This window comes from Lepidothrix coronata, unplaced genomic scaffold (genome assembly GCF_001604755.1).
Source record: "Lepidothrix coronata isolate B3197 unplaced genomic scaffold, Lepidothrix_coronata-1.0 Scaffold56, whole genome shotgun sequence".
In the NCBI taxonomy this organism is placed as follows: domain Eukaryota; kingdom Metazoa; phylum Chordata; class Aves; order Passeriformes; family Pipridae; genus Lepidothrix; species Lepidothrix coronata.
In genome coordinates, this window is record NW_016690236.1 from 444,402 (window position 1) to 459,320 (window position 14,919).

The 14,919-nt window shown below is 34.8% G+C and overlaps 1 protein-coding gene across 6 annotated transcripts in view; it reads left to right on the plus strand.

The window, feature by feature from the left end:
* PALLD (palladin, cytoskeletal associated protein) overlaps nucleotides 1–14,919 on the plus strand; it is a 199,785-nt gene that overhangs the window by 85,056 nt on the left and 99,810 nt on the right. For all 6 annotated transcript variants that reach the window (XM_017816543.1, XM_017816540.1, XM_017816544.1 and 3 more), the window contains 2 exons: nucleotides 334–453; nucleotides 1,234–1,567. In XM_017816543.1, coding sequence (XP_017672032.1) covers nucleotides 334–453; nucleotides 1,234–1,567 — 454 coding nt within the window. The remainder of the gene's footprint in view (nucleotides 1–333; nucleotides 454–1,233; nucleotides 1,568–14,919) is intronic.

The following is a 14,919-nucleotide window of genomic DNA, read 5'->3' on the forward strand; positions in this document are numbered from 1 at the left end:
ATTAATTCTTTATGGAAACCACTAAATTGATTTGTATTAATTGGTACTATCATACATAAAAATGAGATATTAAGTGTGTAAAATTACTGCACAGACTTGTGACTGCAAAATAACTATTCAAAACAGTTTTAAAAACTTAGCTTGATTAATTTACTTGTTTCAGACTCAAAGTGATTTTCCTTAAAGACATTTATATTGGAAGCTCTCCTGCAGTTCTCCCAGCATTTCTTTGTAAAAGGAGCACTTTCTGGTGTCCTTTTAACATACAATGGAAAATATTACATGGAATTTTAAATAGTTTATGATGCACTTTATTCTTCTCTTTACTTCCAGAAGAGATATGTACCCTTGTAATAGCAGAAACTTTTCCTGAAGATTCAGGAATTTTCACATGCACAGCAACAAATGAACATGGTTCAGCAACAAGCAGTGCACAACTAGTAGTCTGCTCAGGTATGTGATGAAGGGAAAGAGGAGTTTTTAATCATAAATTGTACATAATTAATTTACTTATGAAATTATCAATCTGCATGTGGAAAATGACTACTATAAGAGGAATTTGTCAACCTCTGAGCATTCATATAAAGCAAACTGAATCTTTTATTTGGCTCAATTCCTTTTTAATATTTTTATTAACATGAAATATATTTTTAAAGTATTTGCTACAAGCCTGGCATATTTTTAAGCATTAGGGTTCTGAGACTAGATGGCAGCAGAGGCAAAATGAAAGCAGATGAAATTATGCTACCAAAGGTGGTATATGCCTTTTGTAAAATAAAACATTGTGATGTGGCATGTTTAGTTTTTTTATACGTTTACATATATATTTTTGTGGGATGCACTGGTCCAGCTGTCATTGCAAACTTGCATGTATACATACATTCATCAGCTTTTTTAAATTATTTATTCTGAAATGATGCTGAAACTCCATGAAGAGGAAGTGCTGTTTCAGCTGTTGCTGTCTGTACTTGCCAATCTCATTTAGTGGCTGGATTCCTGAATAGATTTAGAGATCCATAAGGTTCCTAGTTGTGCCTTTTGCATGGGGTAAACTCAGAAAGTGAATAGCCAGTCATGTATCTAATTCAGCATAAATTATCAATAGGAGGACTAGAAAAATATCTACACAAAACCAAAGATGTTTCACCTTTAAAAAACTGAAAATAGAGCATATATGTTCTATGTACTTTGTCTGTGATTTGTTGAAAAGGCTTTCTTTTTGGTTTCTTTTAGCCAACTTGGAAAGCTCTACTCATGAATCACTGATAAGAGATGATGATTTCCATCATTTCCCATCACTTCCTCCAGTTGAAATTAGCTGTCTTGAGCTTCCTCCTAAGAAACATACAGAGGCCCACCAAGCAAACAACACTGAGTTAAAATCTAGTGTGACAGATCTTCAACAACAGCTCAATTCTTCTGAGGAAAAAACAAATGGGATCCATCCTATTCATGGAGTAAATGGAATGATTAACAGCAAGCCAAATGGTGATAAATCCATCCCACCTCCAGCTGTATTGCTTTCACCCACAAAGGAACCACCACCTGTGCTTGCCAAACCAAAGCTGTAAGTATTTTTGTTTGCATTTTTTTGTTTCCTATAAACTTAATATTTGTTGACAGCAAATTTTTTTCTGAAGCAATCTAGTGTTAGACCAATGGACAATGACTGTGCCTGTCCTTTGAACAATCTTCTTGCTGCTGTGATTTGTGTTCCAAAGAGCTGAATACAAGAGAGAGTTGTGTTCTTTACATAGTGCTATCTCAAAGGAAAGTACGTTATTTATACCAAAGTCTTTAGAGAGGTTTAAGATAAAGTCACAAAGAGAAACAGTGGTAGTGGCTGTTGCTCTGTGCCTTTTTATCCCTGGTCGCTGTACCTAAAGATCATAGTGACCTGAGATTTTTGAATGTTATTTCTGTTTCAATAATGGCTAGCAATTCTTATTCTAAATGTTCTTGGGTTTGTGTATTCAGTGGATATTCAGGTGTGTAATGTTTTTATTATTTATTATATTATATTTGTATATAACCTGTATCTCAATATACTGTCAGCCAGATTACAATAGCTCTCTTATAACTGAAAATTTTAAAAGGCACAGCTCTAGAAAAAGAGAAAGAAATAAGTGGAAAAAAGTTATAGTAACATTTTTACCTTATGTTAGTGATGATACCTCACTTATGCGTGAGCGATCTTATGCTGAATGTTAACTTATAGCTTGATTTTAGCATTGTGCAGAGTTCTCTTTTACATCTCTCTCAATAATTTTTGGAATGTGATGAAACTAAAATGTTACTTTATTTCATTTGCATCAATAGTCAGAAGGGATTATTAATTATAAAAATATGTTTAAGAGGAAACATGAAACATGGGCTTCAAACTTAGTAAGGTCATTTGCTTTATTACATGCTTTCACAAGATAACTTGGAGATATAAAAATGCTGTTCCTTTAGCACTCATGCTGAATTTAAACACACAAAAACACATGCTTGAGGCAGCAAGACAACAGTATTCCCTATCTAATCTCATCACTTTTCTTTCTATTGCTCTTTGTCATTCTAAGTAGTCTCTGACAACTGTAGAAGAAAAGGAGGAGTGGAAGAACTAGAAAGACAGTGATGAAATAGCAGTATATTTGGTGGTGGTTGCATGTACGTGAGGGAGGTTGCTGAGAATGGCAACTTGTGGATGATATATGATACAGAATAAGCTGGGTGGTCCTGTACCCAGCATATCTGTTGCAAGACCCACTTGTGAAGAAAGGAGATAGCAGCTCCAGCAGAGCAGTAAAAAGCAAATTTCACCCCAGAGCTTTCTTTCCCAGAAATGAGGTTGCCTGAGATAAAGGAAAGAAGGTGGTGTAAAAGACTTGCCATTGTATAATGTTCACCGTATGTGTGCAAAATTTGTTTTGTTTTTAAACAGAGTCAACATATAAACAGAAGTGAACGTTTTACAGAGTGATGTGGGAGGGATGCTCTTGCAAAAATCCTTTCAGTCACTGATGTCCAAACTGATGACCTTGGAATCCCTAGTGTGATTGCACCTGAGTCCTATATTTTGCCATTAACAACACTTGATGCACAAGAGGCTGATCTTGATTGCAGTTAAGATACATGTTTTTCTTGGCGAAAACAAGTGTAACTCTATGCTGCCATCAGAAATTGAAATCTTGCCTTCCCCTCAGCCAACTGTTTGCTCCCAAGCACAGTGATAGCATAATGAAAGGAAAGGGTACCAATAAGAGAAGAAAAAGAAGTTTCTGACTGTAGAGACTGGAAATGAGCTTTCGACATTTGGAAAACTGCATCCCTAATCAAAGTGAACAAAATAATGACATTAAAATTAGCTGAGTAGTAAAGTAGCTATCTCAACCATGAGAATGACCCCTCTTGAAAAGAACTCATCTATGGAATTGCATCTGTCTGTAGAGTATTAGATGATAGAACCAGCATATACTAGCAATGACATAATAGCAAACACATTTATTACAGCCTTTTTAAAAAATATTTAGACCTTTAAATTAGTCTTAGCTATGTAGAAAGCTTGAAGCTTCTGAATACCATTAACGAGTTTTATTTTTCATGAAGACTGACATTGATTTTAAGTTTCCCAAAGAATCTTTTGTATTCAAGCTTATCTTAAATCATAAATTACTTAGCAGGTTTAGCTGTGAACTCTCTGAAAATAGTTTATTCAGCCAACACTGAAAGTACTTGTAAAGAGTTTGGGAATAATGGGCTGGTTTTGGTTTGATGGTTTATTGTTATTATTGTTGTTGTTGTTGTTATTTTTAGTTTTACAAGAAGGAGAGACTGAGTACCTTCTTAAAGTATGAAATACATTTGCATCTTGGAAATGCAGCGGTAACCAACACCTATAAATAATGATTTACAACAATTCAATCTAATGCAAGAGCTGACATGCTAGAGAGAGTTACTGCAGTTGTTTTCAGGCTTTAAAGTGTTTGTAAAGTCCTAGAAAATGTTCAGTCTGTGGTTACAGACACTTTAGTAACTCTTAAGCCATTATTAGTTATCCCCTGACTCTGGTACTGAGAATATTTGAAAGAGTTTAATGTGATAATATAAAGAATTTTCTGGGAAAAGTATGTATAGAATAAGCTGGGAAAGCAGTCAATGCCAGATATTTTTCTAAAGTGAAATTTAGAACACAATAATGCTAAACATGGTTAAAAGGCACAACATTTCGTGTTGCCTTGTTTGCAACATGAGTTTCTGTAGGGAATAGAGAAAAACTTTTGAACTGAGACCAAAAAAAAAACTGTTTTCTACAATTCTAATCTCTGCTGCTGTGGCCTATTTGAGAAGGTTGAGCTATTACTGTGCCTTGGACTTTTCCAGTCAATATTGGTGTAATTCATGGATGACCTTTCAAAAGATCCCCGTTAATGTATGTTATCTTCATCTACTTTGCATCTCTCAAAATTAGGCAAATGGTGTTAATATTAATTTCAGTGTGTACCCTGTGTGTGTGAAAGTGCTGCCTTAAACCCCTCATAATCCTCAGTGTGAATGTCTCCAAAAAAGACACAATGCTGTCCTGTAGAGCTGTATATAACCTGTTCATGGTTTCAAGTGAAGAACTTCATGTGGCTTAGTATTACTATTGTTTTTCCATGTGCCTGTTAAAGCAGTAACAGAAAAGAAGATATTGTTCTTATGGTTATTGGATGTACCTGTGTGATGTTTGTTGGCTTTGTAACAAGCTGTCATTTTAAGGTTCATAGACTCAGTGTAACTGCAGTGTAGTGCCAGAGTTTCCTGAGAGCAGAGCTTCTCTTCAGATGTCTCCTGTTTTACCGCCTTTGTGTTGGAGAGTTATTCCAGAAGAGTGTAAGCTTAATGGGAGTTATTCTTTTCCATGCTTCTTTCTTGCAGATGCAGAGATCAACTGCAGGTAGTGATAGCCTTCTTTCTGTAGTTAATTCACTAAAATAAACTCAAAGGGAGCCAGCAGGAAGTGTCATGTTTGACAGCTTTAAAACTAGAACAGCAATACCTACCCCTGTAGAATGATCAAAATTTTATTCATTGTATTATTGTGACAAGTATTCTGCATGGGTGTGCATCACACATGCTGTGAAGGTGAATTGTCAGAATTCCTGAATTCCATCTCACACAGTTCTCTTTCACAATGCTTTTTTGCAGTGAAAATAAAAGACAGGTATTGATTTTGTAAAAGGAATATCTTTTAAAAGTGAAAAGCAGTAAGTTATAATCTCTCACCTTTTATGAATCTGATGATCATCAGTATTTTCTTTTACGCATGTGGCTATATTGTTTCCTGTTTGTTCTGAAATTTTTTTTGGGGGGAGTATAATGTATTCAAAAGTTTTTGGTTTTGTAACTATATACAGAAGGAATTAACCATGAACATAATTAAAGGATTATCAAGCAGTTCATATGTAACATCAGTAAGGAAAAGGTGAGATTATAATTAAAATTATTTCCTAAAGATAAGGAGTTAATCTGGTTGATATACATCAAAGTCACTGCTGTGTGAGACGATAGAACTTCCTCAACTAAAAGCACTTGTGTTCATTCTGGTTGTGAAGTGACACTATTTCTTGAGCTGATTAATTTGTCACTTCAGTCTCCATTCCTCAGCAAATGAGTTTTCTTTCATGGTTTCTTGTGTTTTGTAATCAATGCCACAGATATTTTAGCAAAGATGTTGGTTCAGTCATTTCTAGAATGTCTCTTACACTCTTTATTAAAATGTTTATTTTACTATTTTCACTCACTACTGAAATTATTATTAACTTGATCTTTCTGCTAGCATTTTGCTTAATATTGAGCTTCCTTGTAAGTTCTTATGTCCTGATAGGCCTTGTGTATTAAAGATACTGCAAGAAATTATTATTTCCTTAATAATTGTGTTTGATATCTGCAAGCAGTAAGGTAATGTTTAGACTATATTGGGAAGAGCTGAATAGAAAAGGAACATGTGAGAATAGGCAAGAGTTCAGTGATTAATGCCTTGGAATATACAAAAGTCAGGTATAAGTCCTTAATCTGCCCAGTTTCCTGAAGCCCACAGAACAGACACTTGCACTGGGAGCTTTGAACGCTTCACATTTGTTCTTATGCAGAGCAGCAACACTCTGGAAATTGTGAGAAGACATGTCATGTAGGAAAACTGTTTTCCATCCAGTTCTAGCAATGTATATATGAATGTGATTTGTTGTAACAGTTTAAATTAGGAAGGACTGAGCGCAGAAATGCTTAGCTTGACTATTAATCAACTGAATTATTTCAGTTTTTGTTCAAAGTTATTGCATCTTCTAATAAAAACCTGAAGAGAAAACCATTTTTTCATAGTTTGAATGATGCACAAAACAAAGATCTGCTGCCGTCATTTGTATGAAACAAAAAGTAACAGACCTTCCCAACTAAGAGAAAAATAGTCCCCACCACTTACATGTGATTCAACAATAAATTATGTCCTAGTGAGTTTTCCATACTTCTTCAAAAGTTAACTTAAAAATAAAAGCAGATATTATTAATTTTGAATTAGAACTGTCAATCAGACATATGTACAATATATACTCAAGATTTATTTGCTACAGCAAAAAATGTGGATATTGAAAGCTTTGTTATTACAGAAATGCAAAGGTAAAAGAAAACATAGCTCTTACAAAAATGTGAACTTATGCAAACAAGAATTTGAATCAAAAAACAATGGAGTCTGAAAAATCACATTACAAATATGCACTCTTATAGAGAATAAGACATTACTTAGCATCCCTTGTAATAGTTTATGACAGAAAAAAGGCATAATGTATCATTGAGGTTCCCATATTCCATAAGACTGAGCAAAATTCAAATTTGTAATTTTTTTTTTAAATTGTAGTTTTACTTGGAAATGAACAAGACAATCTCCATCTGTGTAAGAAAATTGTGACAACCTTATTCTGTCTACGAGTTAGTGCTCACAGTAAACATGTAACTTTACATTCATGAGCAAATGTCCATCCAGATCCATTTCTTTTGTTTCATCTGCTGTGTTCTTTCAAGATCGATAAGGACCTTTGGATCCTTATCTTGCTGACAAAGTCAACCCACAATAAAACTTTGATCTAACCATATTTGCTACTGTAGTAGAAATAACTAATGCTAACTAAATTTATCACAATATAAAGCAGAATAACTGCACATAAAGTTGATTATAGTACAAGTCCTGAGTATTTTCTACAACCGTTTTCACAATTGTTATATTAATGGTTCATTCATAATGCTTTTGTTTCTCTCATTTTATACAAATTTTTTTTAATAGGATTGGAGTTAAACTAAGGATAAATTTTTGTGAAGCGTTGTCAGTTCAGTGATCAAGAGGCACTTGGACTAGGGTTCATAATTTACTGACAACAAATAACATATGAAAATAGAGGAAACTACGAGAAAATATACTAAACAAATAAAAGTTTTTCTGCATTTTCTCAGACTAATTTTGTACACAAAAGTTGCAAATTCTGAGAAGGAATAAAAAGTTATAATGCCTCATGGCACACCTGTGGACTGAATGCAGTAGATTTGGTTGGTTTAAAACAGGATATTAGTTGATTTCCTTAGTGATCTTTGATCACTGTGTAAAACTCTGAGAGCACTGGAAGATGGAAGAGCGGAAATAGGAAGTGTTATTAAATATAGATTGAAAGTCACATTTATTTATCATGCTCTATATCTGTTTTAAAGAATGAGAAAAGTGTGGGTTTGTTTTTGCCAAAAAAAGTATAGATCAGTGTAACAAAGTTTCTGAATGTTTTGTGGTATATTAGAGAGATGACTACAGGTAGGAGAGATGAAAAATGCCTCTGAGAGACAGCTACCTGTTAAAAAACGTATGCAAGGACACCCAGTGAGAGGACTAGAATAAAAAATATTGTTCTCTTTTCTTCAACTTATAATGATGCTAAATCCTAAATCTTCCTACAAATCTTTATGCTGTTCTATCTTTATATCCTTATGACTAAAAGAACACTAGTAAAACCATGGTTCTTTCCTAGAAAACTGGAAACAATTTAACACTGTTTTTCTTACGAGAAAGAAGACCCAATTTTGCTGAGAAAACTAGATTGTCTGTACTTGGTATGTTAAAAAACATAAACACATAATGCTTGAGTGAAAATTTCATAACTGAGTGTGTCAAGTTTAGCAGCTCAAATGAAATTGCATGAACTTGAAGAGATATAGAACTATTCCAGTTCCCCCTCAAAATTCTGCTGGATCTGATACTGCAAATTATTTGTCTATATTATCCTAAATTCAGTTTTATGAGACAGTTGTAATCCTAGAGACTTCCATCATTCCTCATTTAGACACTTAGAGTCACATGAAAATATGTCAATTTTTTTCATATTCCTCAATACAGTCACAAATACCTTGAATATTGAAATTATGTACTAGTCAGTCTGCTGTTAGAAGGCAGCTTGCTCAGGCAGCTGGATGTAATTTTTTTTCCAGTTCCTAAGGTGACTTTAATAAAAACCTAAGAACAGACAGTAAATTGAAATTATAAATAAAAATAACTCATTGTTTTCTATGTGTATTCTTCTTTCAATGACCTGAAATTGCTTATTTCAGACCAAGGAGTAGCATGATCCAAAACCAGCGGCAGTTATTGCTGAGAAATTTCCTCTTTACCAATGTCTTTGTTAACATAGTATCAAAGGGTAATCACAAATGAACTTTAAACCTTTTAAAATCTGCAGCAATAGAAGTCTGGATCTCTTTGTAACAATAGATGTCAACAACAAGAGAGGTTAAAGGTGATATATTTATTTTTTAGTCTTTTTCTCCTTTTGGCACTGATGTTTAATGACATTTAGTAAGTGGAGACACCTAACTGTACATCCTGTCTACATAAAAATCTAATCAGTATTTTAACAGGAAAAGTCAAATATCCTTGAAACAGCCATAAAATATTTGTACTGTGTGTGCACACCATCATGATACACACACAGAACTTGTGTGTTTTTTCAGATTTTTATTTTAAAATTACTGAAAGTAATCCAGGCTGGAGGACAAACAGGGACATGAGGGAAAATTACTGGAATCATAGAATTATTTGGGTTGAAAGGGCCCTTAAAGATCATCTAGTTCCCACCTCCTTGATGTGGGCAGGAATACCTTTTGCTAGTCCAGGTTGCCCCAAGCCCCATCCAGCCTGGCCTTGAATGCTTCCAGGGATGGGGCATCCACAACTTTTCTGGGCAAATTGTTCCAGTGCCAAACTGCCCTCACAATAAATAATTTCCCCCTAAATCTAAACCTACACTCTTTCAGTTTAAAGCCATTCCCCTTTGTCCTATCACTATGTGTCCTGGCCTCTCCAGTTCTCTTGTAGCCCCCTTCAGGTACTGATAGGTGGCTCTAAGGTCTCTCCAGAGCCTTCTCATCTCTAGGCTGAACAACCTCAACTTCCTCAGCCTTACCCTGTAGGAGAGATGCTCCAGCCCTCTGAATCTTAGTGGTCCTCCTTTGGACTTGTTCAAACATGTCCATGTCCTTGTGTCGGGGACCCCAGAGCTGGACACAGGACTCTAGGTGGGGTCTCACAAGAGTGAAGTAGGAGGGGGGTCATGCTTCCTTAGGTGCTGCCTAGGATATGGCTGGCCTTCTGGGGTACAAGTGCACAGGTTCAGCCACTTGTTTGAGTCTGTGCATTTTAAGTTTTTAGTTAAAGGCATTCTTTAAGCTTTTAAGTGCTGTCCCTCTCTCTTCTGCCTGGCTCTTGCTTCATAGCTCTGTTGCCTCTCTCATATCTTTGTTACCAGCTGTCACCTCCAGTTCCTCAAGGTACCAAAAGTAGGCTTTTTTCTAAGAAAAAGACAGCAAAGGTGGGGGGCAGATCATGCATTTAAGGCGGGGGGGTTTTTTCTGTAATGAAATTGAGTAGAACACTATGCCAACAACGTATGATATACCTTTGAACCAGAAAATATAAGAGGGAGTGTTACATCATCCATCTGTAAACAGCTTATGGTAGTTTTTTGGTAATCATGAACTAAAAGTATTGGAATGAAATGTTTTGATTTTTGAAACATTTCTGTTGATTTTTTCTGTTCCTTTCCTTCCGCTTAAATAACTATTTATTTAATTCTTGAAAATGATCAAGCAAAGCAAATCCAAGTGTTCAGTTCTTCCAAGAATTTTCTGAGAGGTTCTCAATGTGATTTTGGGCAGGAAGTTTCTGTAGAAATATTCAAGGATTCTCTTGATATAACAGGATAGAGTCCTCAAACAAATGGATTAAATGCTTCCGTGGATGGTAATCCTTGCGGCTTAATCATCATTTGTGTTTATTCCATATTTAAATGGCTTCGATTATGGCATGCAACTATATTTGCCTTGGTATTGTTTCATCCCTGACCACATAAATATCCAATCTACACATGATTTTGAAACTGTAAAAATATCTTTTGCTGGTTGGAAGGAGGAAGGCAGGTGAGAAGGGATATAGTTTTCGTTTTAAACTACCTTTGTTTACTCTGTCTCAATGCAGACAAATCCATTTGCCAGGATTGTTCACTTTAACTGTATCAGGTAGAAGATGATGCTGCAAAACTGAGACAGATGGTGTTCATAGTTTTGTGTTTGGTTTGCAGGAAAGAAGAAAAGAGGAACACTAAATTTTAAAGTTCCAATAATAATGTATCTGCCATCTTTGCCTTCTAAGTGACTTCCTAGAGAAAGGTCCCATCTGATTCAGGTTAAGAACTTTTAACTAATAGGACAGAAGATTGCACTGCCACTTCCTTTGGCACTCAGATCTGCTGAGAAATTTAAAAAACCTTCTGCATACAGCACTTAGTGTTCTAATCCAAAATGAGAGACTGGAAATCCTTGCTCAACTCGGACATGGCATGGAAATTGATTAATATTAAAAAAATTAGAAAAAAAATTAAAAATTTAAATTAAAAAAATTAAAATATTTAGAAAGTCTGCTTGTCCCTTTTGTACATGTTTTGACAGTACTTTTTATTGTCTTATCTGCTGAATAAAAAAGTTAATCAAGAAATTGAAATAAAAGATCAATGAGTATTATTGTACAAGACAGAGAGGTACTGGCTAAAGGTATTTCTGTCAATACTCCTTTTCTTTGGAAAATCTGTTTTGTAAAGTCTGGATAGATAAATATAAAGTTATGAAGTTCCTTTTGATAATATGAACTTTCAAGTACTATGGACACTACAGTTCTTAACAAGTGTAAGCATAATTATGTGAATGGTAGTTGGGGTAAACAGTTATTATGTTTGAATAGGATTTCAAAGCTACATGTCTTTGGCTTGCAATCTGCAACAATATGAGGACTGAGTAGTAATTGTTTTATCATTCTTTCCTTCAAGAAATAATAAAAAAAAAAGAAGGTAATTTGAGGATTTACTTAACAAGGATAACTTCTGAATAGCTTCCTGATTTTATGTATAATATATAGCCAAAAAAGTAGCTAAAGTGATTACAAGTTCAAGTGCTGGCTACTCTCAGACTCCCGGTACCTACTCATTAATAAACTTATTGCTGGAACTTAACTTATCACAGAAACCACTGCAATTAGTCCTACCCATCTACCTGCAGTTGGTCATGCCCATGTTTTAAAAAGTGCTCTGCAGAAATATGAACTCACACTTGTGAAAGGAGACTTGCTGGATGAGGTGCTAGCTCATGAAGTTTAATCATTTTTTTATTGAAGTGATGAAACTGTCTAATGATTTCCATGCTTCTTCCAACTGTGATTATACTACTAAGTTTTTCTTGTAGGTAATTTCAAGTTTTCCTCCTTGTTCTCAAGTATATCTGCCATTATCTTTTGCATCTACTTATATTATCTGTGTTTTCATTTTCTGCCCCATGTTAAGAAAGGTTTTCTGGTGACAAAATCAAGAGGTTGGAACTCAGTGGCCTTCATTTCTGTCTTGTTCAGTGTGCATGCTATGAAACTTCAGTTACAGAATATCCATGTGTTAATTATTTGTCATAAACGGAATCAATAGAGGTAACAAAATCTATCAGAGAAGACCTAAGAACTGAGCAAGTGCTGCAGATCCTCCTCTGTCAGCCTTGTATTAGTGCTGTTGAATACCTCTTATCCTAAGAAGCCTTGTTGCTCTCACAGAGATTTTATGGAGGTAAGAATATAAAACGCTCATCCAGTGGAGGGAGCTATGTTCCTTGAGCAGATGTCTGCCAAGGAAACACCTTGCTACTTTCTAGAATAATGACAAAAGCATCTATTAAGAAGCAGGAGCTGGACCACTTTGAGACGTCCTAGAAAGAATAACAAGTTGGAAGTCTAGAACTTGGCTACAGAGGAGAAGTCGAGTAGGGTATTTGGTTTGAAACTAGTAGTAGTGAAGGCAGAAAAGACCCTAAAGCTTAGGCCAGGATGCTAGCAGTGTTTACACATAACAGTTCAAGGATTAATATGGAAAATGTTTCCAGGGGATAATGAAGGGTTGGCTTTTGTATCAAGTAGAACAGTTGTTTACTAGAAATATAATCACCTTCTTACCTTTTGGTAGACTTGATAATACATACTATATATGTAATGTTTGTCTAAGAAAAAATACTCATGAGAACCTACCACAGTTGATATCTGGAATGTTCTAAAATTCCTGCCTGTTACTTTGTGTCAGGCCTTTAGTTATCCTTGGCAAACTCTGCAGTGTATTTAGTCAGAAAAATAATTAGCGTATATGAAGCTGATAGAATTGGACAGGTAATAAACACTGAAAATTGTGCTTCCAGGATGAGATTTTGGCAACACTCTTATAACCTCTCAAAAGGCACTGCATTTTTGCTTCTTTGGACTAATTGTTATTGCTCATTACAGACTTATTAAAGCGGGCCTGCACGATGTTGGGTAATTTGCACCGTATGAAATATCTTTCATTTTCAAGAATGCATAGCATCAACTCAGTACAACCGGAAATCTATGTATTTATCTGTACTCCTCAGTGTGTGGCATACTACACATACCTTTACACAGGCAAATTATTAGTTTCTTGCATGTTCTTTGAAATGTGTTTCTCTTGTCTCCATTATCTTGATTCTGGAATCCATGTGTATTGTACGGACTTATGCTTGAAAACACTTTTCATGTCCTTCTGCATGTGTTTGAAAGACAGGATTGAAAATTTTGAGTTTTATCCCTCCTTGTACCTTTCCTTCTCCCTCTCCTTAACCATTTTGACTACTGTAGTGTTTCTGCTTACAGTTTGTTTTTCTTTCTGTAAACTTTTTAAGAAACATACATGGACTATATTTTTTCATGTTTTACTTAACTGCAAGATTTTGTCAATCAAGATTTTGCTCACCATCCCCCTGTCTCACCTCACCTCTCTGTAGTAAATCATGCAAGTAACAGAAGTAGGACTATTCAATTAGATTATTTTATAAAACCTTTTTTTTTTAATTGCAATTAGAGACAGATAACTGCTGTGGTATATGAATTTAATTAAACAGTGAGTTTTGGACAAAATGAGTTTTCTGTAAAACATCTGGCAAATGCAATTGCATGTCAGAAATTTGAAGATTGCCTATAAGATTACAACCTAGGGAATAATATGAAATGCAATGATATGAAATGCAATAAGGAAAATAAAAGAAGTCAGATGAGGAAAAACTTCCATTGTTTGCAGATTGAAGTACAATCAAAATAACTTTTGATGTGTTGACTCTTTACTCCCCAGTTCTCTCTGGGTATCTGTATTTTTTGCCTATTTTATACAATTTATAAATATCAATCCACTACAGGTATATTGATTTGACATCCAGAGAATTATGGTGGTAGCTGAAACATGTATTTAGGAAAATGGGTGGAATGCCATTAAAACCTGTTTAGCATTTTTTGTTACTTCTGTCTTATGCCTATATTACAGGCTTTTCCAAAACCAAAAGATAATTGAAGGATGTAAACTATATTTAAAAAAACCAGAAGTATTTTAGACTGAATGAAGAAGCTCACTCAAAATTCCTTGATGATGTTCACAGTTGTCATTCATTTCATTAATGTTAATTTAGTACCAGTGGTAGTTTACTCAAATCCTATTACAGTTGTTGATATAGTTCTGCTGTGAAAAAATGGAGATGGGACACAGTAATAACAATTCAGAGGAAAAAATTTTCGTTCTTCCTTGCACCAAAAATCTTTAGCTCAAGACTTTGAAAAGTGCAATTAAAGGAAAGAGTTTCTTCAAATTCCTTTTTTTTCTCAAAAGTTTTGTTAAAATAATAGTAATAGGGAAAAAAGTGAAGTAACTAGAGCTTGAAGTAGCTTTTCCTTCATTCCCTTTCTCTCACTTGTTCTCCTGCATTCTTTCCCTCTCCCTCCCTCTCTCCCTGCTTCATTCATTATGATGGAAAGTCTCCACAACAGAAAGTCTTCAAAAATCCAACAGATGAACCACTATTAGTATAAGGTTCACCAGTATAGGATAAGGACTGTTTTGCATTTATTACCCTGTCATGTTTTCACAAGGCCTCAAAGGATTCTTAGCAGAGTCAGAGGAAAAACTCATAGCATATTTTTCATTTGAAATACAATAATATAAGAGTTACTGTAGATATTCCTTTTCTTACCTGTGAGTTCTAGTTTATAATGTAGCTTTTGCGTTCATTTCCTGCTTGGAGGAATTAAATATTTGGATGATCCTGACAGATGTATAAAATGCAGATCAAATTACTTAAGTTCTCAGTGGGTGAAGGAGGCAGGATAGAAGTCTAAATTTTTAATGTGAAAATTCTTATTAAAGAAGTTTCATTAAGTACACTATGGAAAATGTTTCTAGAGAATGGATAAGTTCTTCCTTGTAATATTAAATGGTTATACTGGTTTGCTTTAATGATACTGACATTACAAGGCCCTGCATTCCGAGTTTTCTAGAAACGACTGTG